Source organism: Morus notabilis, unplaced genomic scaffold (genome assembly GCF_000414095.1).
Source record: "Morus notabilis unplaced genomic scaffold, ASM41409v2 Scaffold698, whole genome shotgun sequence".
Lineage (NCBI taxonomy): Eukaryota > Viridiplantae > Streptophyta > Magnoliopsida > Rosales > Moraceae > Morus > Morus notabilis.
Genome location: NW_010358448.1, coordinates 230,018 through 241,742, shown reverse-complemented (window position 1 = coordinate 241,742; position 11,725 = coordinate 230,018). Strand labels below are relative to the sequence as shown.

General features: G+C 38.1%; 3 protein-coding genes across 3 annotated transcripts; 2 read left to right on the top strand and 1 right to left on the bottom strand.

Moving 5' to 3' along the window:
* The first annotated feature begins 329 nt into the window (after positions 1 to 329).
* LOC21403582 (vinorine synthase) lies at positions 330 to 1,718 on the top strand. Its single transcript, XM_010092534.1, has one exon. The coding sequence runs from the start codon at positions 330 to 332 to the stop codon at positions 1,716 to 1,718; it is 1,389 nt and encodes a 462-aa protein (XP_010090836.1).
* A 3,313-nt stretch (positions 1,719 to 5,031) lies between these two features.
* On the top strand, positions 5,032 to 7,992 carry LOC21403581 (nuclear intron maturase 4, mitochondrial). The gene is made up of 2 exons (XM_024161994.1): positions 5,032 to 7,340; positions 7,928 to 7,992. The coding sequence occupies exon 1, from the start codon at positions 5,047 to 5,049 to the stop codon at positions 7,198 to 7,200; it is 2,154 nt and encodes a 717-aa protein (XP_024017762.1). The 5' UTR covers positions 5,032 to 5,046; the 3' UTR covers positions 7,201 to 7,340; positions 7,928 to 7,992.
* LOC21403580 (cation/H(+) antiporter 15) lies at positions 7,911 to 10,306 on the bottom strand. Its single transcript, XM_024161970.1, has 2 exons — positions 9,292 to 10,306; positions 7,911 to 9,203 (listed from the first exon to the last, which is right to left on the bottom strand). Exons 1-2 carry the CDS (start codon positions 10,300 to 10,302, stop codon positions 7,911 to 7,913), a joined length of 2,304 nt encoding a protein of 767 aa, XP_024017738.1. The 5' UTR covers positions 10,303 to 10,306.
* Positions 10,307 to 11,725: the final 1,419 nt, after the last annotated feature.

Below are 11,725 nucleotides of genomic sequence, written 5' to 3'. Positions count from 1 at the left end.
TCTCTAACACATATATGTAAACAATTTCCACACATTTATCCAATCAATGCCCATGATCTCTCTCAATTAATAATATACAAAGATAAAAAAGTAAATTGTTGTTTGGCATTATATATCGTCACTATAATTTATATATCAACGGTAATGTATCATTGATCTATGAAATATATTTTATAGAAATTTTTTAACACATTTCTAATAGTGTATGTATCATTGCTCTATGACTAATATTGAACGAAAGAAAGAGGCACTCCAAAACTTTGTCTTTTAATGACATTAAATTTTTTCGCACAAAAGTAGAAAGAATTGTTATTATTGTGAATGATCATATGGGTGGAGAAACATTCAATGTTGAGATTGTTCAAAGAGAAAGAATCAAACCTTCTTCTCCAACTCCTCAAGATCTAAGAATTCATGAGCTCTCTATCCTGGATCAGCTCGCCTTGGTGATCTACATCCCTATAATTCTCTTCTATCCCCGTCGTACCATCGATGATAAGCGCCATCACTACTCTAATTGCGTAAATAATAATATTGATATGATTATTTACAGTCTGAAGAGCTCCTTATCAAAAACCCTAACTCTCTTCTACCCGCTTGCGGGAAGAATCAAGCAAGATTACACCGTCGTGGAATGCAATGACGAAGGAGCGGAGCTCACCGAGGCCAGAGTGGACCACCCGATGTCGGAGATTCTGGAACGGCCAGCTCCTGATCCAGAAGCACTGAGAAAGCTTCTCGCGGTGGACGTCGAATCTAAAGAAGCGAGCGATGGAGCCCTACTACACGTTCAAATCAACGTGTTCGCGTGCGGCGGGACCGCCATCGGAGTGAGTCTCTCTCACAAGGTCGCCGACGCTTCCACGCTGAGCATGTTCATCAGCACCTGGGCTGCAACGGCGAAACTGAATCATATAGAAGCACTTCCTGAATTCTCGTCCGCGTCTCTTTTTCCAGCTCGTCATGGTCATCATCAACTCGGGTTGAACAAAGAATTGGCGAGAGAGAAATGTTTGATGAGAAGGTACGTTTTCGACGCCTCAAACATCGCGATTCTCAAGGCGAAATCGGCGAGCTCCTCCGTCGAGAGCCCGACTCGCGTCGAGGTCGTCTCGGCGGTGATATGGAAATGCGCCTTGGGAGTTTCGAGAGCGAAATTCAGAGGAAAATATAGTAGTAGCAGTACTAATTCAATATACGTACAGTTTCGTCAAGACGTGAACATACGACGGAGGACTTCGCCGCCATTGCCGGAGATCTTGGCGGGTAATCTGGTCGGGTCTTTTTCGGCTAAACATGATCTACTGAGAGATCATATTGCTGATGATGATCATGATGATCCTGATGATGGTGTTCAAGTATTGGTTTCAGAACTGAGAAAAGGGATTGAAGAAATGAAAGAGGATTATAGTAAAGGAATAATATTTGGTTCCGAGAAAATGTTGAAAGCGTTGAAAGAGAGTAGAAAATATGATCATGTTGTAAACTGCAGTAGTTGGTGTGGGTTTAAGTTTTATGAAGCTGATTTTGGTTGGGGATTGCCGTTTTGGGTGAGTTTAGCGAGTGTTGCTATGAAAAACATTGTCGTTTTGTTGGATGCTAGAGATGGTAAAGGAATAGAAGCATGGTTGACCTTGGGTGAAGACGACGTCGCTTTGCTTGAGTCCAATGAGGTGCTACGTGCTTTTGCTACTTTCAATCCGAGTGTCGTTTCCTGAATCCAAAAAAAAAAAAAAAAACCTTAAAGCACCACTGATGATGTCATTTTTTCATTTGTGTTATAAGGGGCAATGTTATTTCAAATGTTAAATTAATTTGTTATAATAATCATTAGATGTTATAAAAGTAAACTTTTAATTTTGAAATGTCAATAATGTTTTGTAATGATTAAATAAAAAGATAAATTTATTAATCAATCGTAATTAAATGTTAAAATTTAATATATGCTATTGACGATAAATTTGCCACTAAATACAATATACGTTGATTTTTTTTTACACTAAAAATTGCATTACAATAGAGAGTAATTTTCTTACTCATATGTTAAAATTTATTATTGACAAACTAATTTAACATTGTATTAGACAAGCTATATAAGATTACGTTCAAATTTGACACTAAATACAACTAATATCAAATTTTGACAAAAAAAAAAAAGATTTACCTGCTCAAATGTTATAATTTGACATTGACGCAATAATTACATTAGAGTTGCTCTTAAAATTAGTGGTGGAGGCAAATTTATTTTAATTTATTTTATTATTATCTTTTTTAACAAGGACGTGAGCCAGCTAAAATTTTGAACTAAATTAACCATGCAACTATTTCTTTTAACTCTTTTCCCCTCTTTTTTCTTCTTCTATATATTTGTACATTTCCTTGCTTTCTTTCAAATGAATCGAAATCAATTCACTTTTTTCTTCTTAAAGTTTAACCTCTAAGACATTATTAATTTTATATAGTAATGTAATCTAGTTAACTTTAGCTTTATTTGCTTGACTGGAGAGAGTATTTTATTGAATTTTAGTTATCCCTTTCTCTTCTCTCTCTAACACACTCTTCTTCTCTCAAAATCTTCCTCTTAAATTTTAGTTCTCCCATCACTTTTTCGGACATTATTAATTAATTATTGCGTACCAAACGCTCTTTATAACTCTCCTAGATTGTTGGCATCTCACAAGAAGAAGAAGCCAAGGCTAATTATAGCCCAAGGGTGAGGCCATCGAACCTTACTTCCTTTCATAACAAGTTGCAAGTAAATTTCCTTTCATGTAAGAAGTTTCAACGAGCCTCGTTCGTTTTACTGATTTCAGTTTAGAATTTGAGTTGAGATGTAATTTTATGTAAAAGTTTTTTACTGTTGCAAAAAAGTTAAATGTGACTGTTTGTGACAGCTTTTTATTGTAACAAAACTCAAATTCTAAACTCGAATCAGCGAAACGAACGAGACAAACTTTTATCAATAAAGTTATTTCAACATAACTTCTTTTACTAAAAGTTGTGTAGAGGAAAAAATATGACATCCAAACTAGTTTTCATAACACAAATATTATAATACCGAAATCCAACAATCTGGATATGATATATAGGGCCCGTTTATTTAGTTAATTCGAGTTAAGATGTAATTTTATGTTAGTTTTTTACTGTAGCAAAAAAATTAAATGTAACTGTTTTTAAGAGTTTTTTACTGTAACAAAACTTGAATTTTAAACTCAAATCGACGAAATGAACATGGTCATAGTTTTAAAAAATCCATACATAAACTGCAATTTCAAAAATTTCAGGGGGGAAAATTTATAAAAAAAAAAAAAAATTGCATCAAATAACTTTTCCTATGCTTAGAAGTCTCTGTTTTACTTGTCGTTCGTCTTAAAGATTTCGAAGCTGATAGTCCCGCCATTGAAGCTTCGCAACACATTTGAGTTTCGCATTTGCAATCGGTAATTTCCATTACTAATGGAGCTTTGAGCTTTGTTATGTAAATATGATACACACACACACACACGTGTGTGTGTGTGTGTCTATATATATGTAAAAGATTACAGTTAGGGAAAAAAAAAAGGAAAACCCATTTATGAATTGAAGATTGGGCAATAGTAAAAGGATTTTGTTGTCTCAATGACGACAATTAAATTTTGATAAACATTCTGCGGATTCTACTGATCGTGTTATGAAGTTAAACTTTTTGGTCTCTTTGATGCCCATAAGGTGTTTGTGTAAATGCTTCTTCCACTTTTCATTATAGTAAAAAGGTTTCTTTATTTGCTTCTGAATGGTGCTTGGTGTAAAGCTAACATTTTTTTTTTTTTACTATTGTATCTCTATTATTTTGAATCTTATTATTGTACTTGAAACAAGGTTGTAGCTTTAGACTTGAAAGATTTTCATAGAAATTAACGAGTCTATTAAAACTTTAAGGAGATAAAAAAGTTTGGAAGGTAGCGTAGTTGAAGGGAAGTAATGAAAATAAATAGGTTTTTTTTCCCCTAATTCACACACACATACACTTACCTATATTGAAGGAAATGAGTATATAGGCATCTTGTCACAAGATACAAGCTCGCGGGTTTATGAGTTTCAGATGGTTTGGAGCGGTTGAGTTCTGCTTGGTTGTCTCATTTAAAAAACTGTCCGGGTGTGTTTTTGAGGCACACTCTCTATAATAGACAACCTAGTAACCGTCAGTCAAATGGCCAAATCCATAAAAACGATGTTACAAACATCAAAGAAATCCTATTTTGATGGTTTAGACTGACCAAAATACCTTAATGTTTTTCTTTTCCATAGTAACTTTTTGCTGTTTATTCTTATAATTTTGGAATGCCTCAGAGACTTGCTATTTCAGTTCATAAGTATGAATTTTATATTTCTCTCATCTAATAAGTTTGATGTTCCCTTTTTTTTTTCCCCGAAGGTACGCTAAACGTTTTTCACATCTATGGACATTGTGGTAGGCAAGTGACAAGAACGATGTTGTTTGCAGCTTTCCCTGTTCTTTACAGAGGAAACTTGCGAAAACTCGCCACCATGCAAAGAATAAATCAAATTCTACTCTATTCGTCATTTTTTATTGATAGAGGTATTCTCTTTATGCCTCCTTAGAGTCACTTTTGGAACACATTACATTATTACAGCACAAGTGTATGCTATTATGTAATTATTTTTAATTTATAAGTTGCTGGTAAATAATTTTTTGCTTCACATGCCAACTTCGTTGTTGGTCTTTCCTAAAACGTGGCACAACAATTTTTTGTCTTTTGACACTGAGTGCTGTCTCAAAACAAGGCTCCAAGCATACATATTTCCGCTACCATTTAGTGTTATTGTTCCATGACTGGACTCCTGATTAGGATCTGTGCATCAATGAGGACATTCTTTCATTTGACAGGTAAATCCTCGGAAAGAATACAAGAACCCCGGCATTTTTCGACTGCCGCGGCAGCTGATGCTATCAATATGTGCTCCGGAAAAAACACATTGGCTACAAACTTAGCCTCTCTTTTAGAAGAATCTGTTGAAGTAGATGAGAGAAAACCCAGTAGTCGAATGGAACTGAAGAGGTCCCTTGAATACCGGGTAAAGAAGAGGGTGAAGGAGCAATATGTGAATGGGAAGTTTCATAACCTCTTAGAAAAAGTGATTGCCAATCCAGAAACGCTTCAAGATGCTTACAACTGTATTAGACTAAATTCGAATGTTGATATAATGTTAAATAATGAGACAACGTCTTTTGAATCGGTGCCTGAAGAGCTGTTTTGTGGTAACTTTGATGTCAAGGCCAATACTGTGTCAATCTCAACAAGAGGTGCAAGGAAAGAAGTCTTAGTCCTGCCCAATTTGAAGTTGAAGGTTATTCAGGAAGCTATCAGAATAGTGTTGGAAGTTGTGTACAGGCCCCACTTTTCTAAGATATCACATGGTTGTCGAAGCGGGAGAGGACACTTCACAGCTTTGAAATTCATCAAAAAGGATATATGTGCTCCCATTTGGTGGTCGACACTAATTGTAAACAAAAAGCTTGATACTTGTATTCTTGATAAACTAATATCAGTTTTGGAGGAAAAGATAGTAGACCCAGGGTTATTTTCTATTATCCGAAGCATGTTTGAGTCTCAGGTTATCAATTTGGAGTTTGGGGGTTTTCCTAAAGGTCATGGTCTTCCACAAGAGGGAATCTTGTCACCTATATTGATGAATATATATCTTGATCTTTTTGACCGTGAATTTTGCAGATTGTCGCTGAAATATGAAGCTCTAGATTTGGATTTAGAAGCTAATCATCAAAAGTCCCAGTCCAAGCTGCGTAGCTGGTTTCGGAGAAACCTGAAAGCCAAAGATCTTAGCGGTGCAGGTGAAGAGAAATTCAGCTTAAGGGTTCATTCTTGTCGCTTCATGGATGAAATATTTTTAGCAGTTTCTGGTTCTAAAGATGCTGCTCTCGGTTTCAAGTCCGAGATTCAGAATTACTTGAAGAATTCTTTGCACTTGGATGTTGATGATGAAACAGAGCTATTACCATGTGACGGTCTGCATGGGATCCGCTTTATGGGCACTTTGGTTAGAAGAACGGTGAAAGAAAGTCCTGCCACCAAAGCTATCCACAAGTTGAAGGAAAAAGTTGAGTTATTTGCTATACAGAAACAAGAGGCATGGGATGTGGGGACGGTTCGTATAGGGAAGAAGTGGTTGGGGCATGGTCTGAAGAAGGTGAAAGAGTCGGAAATTAGGCATTTGGCTGATCCTGAATCTGTTTTGAGCCAAATTTCGCACTTTCGTAAAGCTGGCATGGAAACTGATCATTGGTACAAGCACTTGCTAAAGATATGGATGCAAGATATTAAAGCAAAAGCAGCAGCAGAGTGTGAGGAAACTATCCTTTCAAAGTATGTTGCAGAACCCGCTTTACCACAAGAACTAAAAAATTCCTTTTACGTATTTCAAAGGCATGCACAAGAGTATGTTTCCTCAGAGACAGCTTTTACTTGTGCCCTTTTGAAAAGTTCAGATGCTTCTACCCAACCCGTCATCATCACTCAGATTTTTGCACCTATTAATGCTATAAAAAAGCGCCTCCTACGTTATGGATTGGTCACAACCAAAGGTTACTCCCGTGCATGTTCTTGTCTCATTTTGCAAGATGACAACCAAATCATTGACTGGTTTTTAGGCATTGTTCGCCGCTGGTTTAGATGGTACAGTGAGTGTGATAATTTTTCTGATATAAAGTTCTTAGTTTGTGGTCAAATTAGGAAATCTTGCATCCGAACTTTGGCGTCTAAGCACCATATCCATGAAACTGAGATAGAGAAAAGATTTGATGCAGAATTGAGCAGGATCCCGTCTTCTGAGGATTTAGAGCAAGAGATGGTGAATGATGAGACGTCGGATGTTTTTGAAAAAGATGAGGCATTGATGTATGGGATTTCTTATAGTGGTTTGTGTGCGCTATCTTTAGCAAGGATGGTGAGTCAATCACGGCCTTGCACTTGTTTCGTTACAGGCTGCCAGGCTCCAGCACAAAGTGTGTACTCTCTTCATGTGATGGAAAGACAGAAATTCCCAGGCTGGAAAACGGGGTTCTCAAGCTGTATACATCCTAGCTTGAATAGACGGAGATTTGGGTTGTGTAAACAACACTTGAAAGATTTATATCTTGGTCACATATCACTTCAGTCTATTGACTTCGGTTCATGGAAATGAGCTTCATTAGCATGTTGTAACAAGGAGCTTCTGCAATGTCTTAAGCTTGTGTAGTTGAAAAAAAAAAGGATGTTTGGAATACAAGTTGACCCATTTCAGCATGAGAAAGAGTTTACTCTGAGTCGTTTTTCTGGTAACTGGTAAGTAGTTTCCTCATTTATTTACATTATGAAGCATGCATGAACGTGGTATTCTTCTTTTTAATTCTGTATGTAATGACTTTTACATGTGTTAATGGGAAGATCACCTTAAAATTGTGTAAAATAACTGTTTTATGCAGTAAATCTCATAATGCTAACTTTGATTTTTTGATTCTCGTTATTCGGTCACTTTGCTCCATCATTTGTTGTAATTAATGGTGGAGAAAAAATGATAGAGCAAAGTAACTTTTTAACAAATACAACTGTTACTGGACAAAATTAAGAGGGTACATACATCAACACCTAAAGACGGACTATTTTGTCAAATATTATAATATAGGGCTGAAAAACCTTCCATTCAAGATAGAGCTGAAGAAAAAAGAAAAAACAGTGAGAATCCTAAATCATGCTCTAATTAGTTTCAGATGAAAAGGAAGCTAGTTTAAGGCTGTATAATTAGAATTCTGACTGAACTAAAGTCACTTGCAAAAGACACTTCGGACTTCAGATTGTGTATTCTCTGATTTTCTTTCTTATGCGGGACTTCTAAGGCAGCTCAAAGCTGATCTTTTATGTGTTAAATACAGTTTGTCCCCTTGGTGGTGGCCTGCGGCTCATGTTCTGCATATTGCTAAACTGTTCGTCCGGTTGTCCGGGGCTGTCAGGTTGTCCAACTCCCTCATTAGGCCCCATTCCTACATACTGCTGTACCACCAATACCGACACAGTTGCTGCAAAATCTGATGAAGCTAGCAAATCCCCAATTGCGCCAAGTTCTGGGCACTCACTCCAGTCCGTGAGTCCTGCTGTGAGAGGCGATATCATCCCTTGTCCTCTCCCAACTATGAACAGGTCATGGACATTGTCCATTGACCTAATAGCTGCCACTGTCTCCTCTCCATTATGCACTACCTTCTCATTGTACACAATTGACTCATCATTCATAGTTTTCATCCTGAAATCATTTACGAGGTCATCATCTAGCTGCCTCTCCATTGTATCGTCTGTTTCCACCGTTAACATCCTGGGATCATTTGGATTGCCACGAGACTGCTCTGTAGTATCAGCTGCATCATCACCAGAAATGAAGCGCAGTACTGTAAGGCTTGTCCCTGGATGGTCGGACATCCTCAATGCATATGTTAGCGCCTCTCTGTCGTCTGGCCCTCCAAAGAATATCACGGCAATGTGATGTGTTACCTGGTTTGCAGCCAAGCGTGTGGAGCCATTTAGGCCTCTGTCAACAATGATACCAACTGAGCATGGTGCGTTAGCTAGTACATTCTGATTGATCATCCTAAATGCTGGGTTTGTGGCTTCCATTCCACCATCAACTGTTTGCTGTTTGTGGAAAGGTATGATGATAAAGGCAACACGCTTGTCCTCGGCCAAGTTGCAGATGTCTTCATGCATGGTCGAGTAAGGGGAGATGGCAGTGAGAGGCTGGACAGAGACACAACCTGCATGCTGTTCGTAGTTCTCAAATGCATTGATGATGTGGTCAGACTGCGCCTGGGTTCTGTTAAGGGGTGGCCGGCCGGATTTTCTGGTGTTGTGCACAATGAGCATTGCAGAAGCACGGCCAGTGAGCTCAACTAAATGGAGAACATAAACGCATAAGGGAGATCGTTTTGAGGGGTGCGAAGCTTCAAGGAGGTTGATAATTGTTGGCACATTTCTAGGGGTGTGGATGCAGACCAACATTCGCAACTCAGCGTCTGGTTTCAACCTTTGAATTGTCCGCCGCTTGTAAGGTATGAATTTTCTTGCGGGCTTGTAAATTGATGTTACAATGGGTGTGATAATTGCTGTCATAACCACTGCTACAATTACCATAATTGCAAAGGACTCATCATCTAAGACCTGCAAGGACACAAGTTTTTTGTCAGATTTCATCATTCATATTCACAAAAAGAGAGAAAAGGGTAACACTAGCACTGATTTTCCATACCTTCTGATCCCTTCCGACGTTAAGGATAATCATTTCGACAAGGCCTTTGGTGTTCATGAGCAAACCTAGAGTAATTCCTTCATGAACTGGCATTTGGTAATAGATGCAAACAAGTAGAGTTCCAGCAACTTTTCCGGCACAGGCAAGAACTATGATGAGCATCAGAAATCCCCATGTCCCAACTGAGGTGATTGATGTAACGTCGGTTTTAAGCCCGCTTATGGCAAAGAAGAGAGGAAGCAAAAGCCCTGAAACAAAATCCTCCAGCTTCTCTATGAGAGTGACCCCAAGAGGCCCGTTTGGAATAACTAAGCCGAAAACAAATGCCCCGAAAACAGAATGCGTTCCAATGGCGTCTGTGATGAACCCGGACAACATAACCCCAGTGAGAACAAGACATATATGGAACTCGCTGAAGCTTTCTCCCTCTGGCGTTCTTCGGATCATCCACGACACGGCTGGCCTGACAATCAAAATGCAGAAAGCAACAAAGGCTGTGCTTGACAGAATCACCCAGAGGGAGGCCAAGGAAGTGGCGTGGTTCTCGGCCAAAGCAATGGCCAAGGCCAAAAGAATCCAGGCACTCATGTCATTGACCAGAGCAGAGGACAAGGCAATTCTGCCTATCTCCGTGTTGATAAGCTTGAGTTCTGCGAGGATTCTGGCAAGCACGGGGAACGCAGTGACAGAGAGGGCAACACCGAGGAAGAGAATGAAAGTGCCTTGTGTCATGGTCTCATCTTTTTTATGGAGAATGAAGGAGAAGCAGGCACCAATGATGAAGGGCAACACCATCCCGGCGATTGCAATGGCCAACGCCTTTTTCCCAGTGCGCCTAATCACGGAAATGTCCATCTCCACTCCAACAAGGAAGAGGAAATAGAGGAGACCCACATTTGCCATTGTCTCAAGAACCATCACACTTCTTAGAGGGAATAATGTGTTGGCAAATCTGCTGTTGCGTCCCAGCACTGATGGACCCAATATTACACCACCCTGATAAAAGCACATTGGCAACAACAAAATTAAACATTAAAATGGTATTCATTCATATATTTCTCTCTCTCTCTCTCTCTCTCTCTCTCTCTCTCTCTCTCATATGAGAGGTGAAAGTTATGATATCTTATGTCAAAATGTACACAGATGCATGCATATGTATATATATGTGTGTGTGTGTGTGTGTTATATCCGTACGTGAAACGAGAAGGGAAATAAAGCTGAAAAAATGCGATATTTAAATGGAAATAAAAATAGGAAAAAAAATTGAAAATTGAGGAAAATTGGAGGTAAGATTTATATCTTCTGCCGTATTTTCTACATCAAAAGGTGGGAAAAAAAAGAGAGGAAGAAACTGCGAATATTTTTGTGGAATAACACACAGAGATCTAAAGAGTGAATTGTCTTTAAAAAAATTGAGACTTATCTTGCATTCAATTATTAACAATGTAGTTTTAGGACATAATAGCATTACACCAAAACAATGAAAATGCAAATTCCAAAAACAGAAACAAAACTATTACGTATTCTCCTTAACAATATGGTTTATCAAATGCATACAGAGTACAAAATGATCAAGAACATACATACATACATACATACCAAAATTTCAGCAATGACACGAGGTTGGCGAAAGGGTTTGAGGATGAAAACGAGAAATCGAGTGGTGACGACAACCATGGTGAGCTGCAAGATGAAGAGAGGGAGGGAGTAGTCCAAAGGGTTATCACCCTGCCACACGCCGTTCGTCGTTATCATATTAGGCGCGTAGCACACAATTGTATCTTCCGTTTTGTTTATCGGGGTCGCCATTGCCGCTGCCATTTTTAATAAAAACTTCTGATCTCCGCCACCTATACCCGATTCCTATGTATATTGGTATAGATTTACGTACCTATTCTTCTTAATTTGTTGAGACTACTACAATATCTTAGCGGCCAACTTCTTAAACATGTTGGCACGTAACCATAATAGCTTTGTGAATTTTCTTTGTTTACATGCAGAAATGAGACGGAAAAAGAACGTTTTCTTTGTTGGAAAGAGAGATGGCAATAGGAACAAAACAAGGAAGAAAAATATATCTTTTTTATTTTTTGTGTGGATAAAATGGGAAATGAGGGAAGAGAGAAGAAAAGGGCATTTGGTGGTTAAGCGTCCCGTTTGGGGCTCTTTCCTCTATATGTGGCCTACAATCATATCCGTGGTTTACAAATTAAAGAGAGATCTATTTTAAAACACTCTTTTTACCCCCACAATTTTTTGATTTTTTTTTATTTTTTATTTATAATTTTTCTTTAACTACAATAGAAAAACTAATTAGGTACAGTCAAAGAATTTTTTCTCGTTCAGTCAAATGACTCGTCCGTAGGCTTAACTAATAACAAATAACTAAATAAATTTTGAGTCGTAAATGTTGATATTTTTAGGAGTTTTCCAC

Excerpts from the sequence above, each read along its gene's own strand:
- LOC21403582 (XM_010092534.1), top strand. The coding sequence starts at position 330 with ATGGGTGGAGAAACATTCAATGTTGAGATTGTTCAAAGAGAAAGAATC.
- LOC21403581 (XM_024161994.1), top strand. The coding sequence starts at position 5,047 with ATGGAACTGAAGAGGTCCCTTGAATACCGGGTAAAGAAGAGGGTGAAG.
- LOC21403580 (XM_024161970.1), bottom strand. The coding sequence starts at position 10,302 with ATGTGCTTTTATCAGGGTGGTGTAATATTGGGTCCATCAGTGCTGGGA. Across the intron at positions 9,204-9,291 it reads ACGTCGGAAGGGATCAGAAG|GTCTTAGATGATGAGTCCTT; the intron begins GTATGGAAAATC and ends GTGTCCTTGCAG.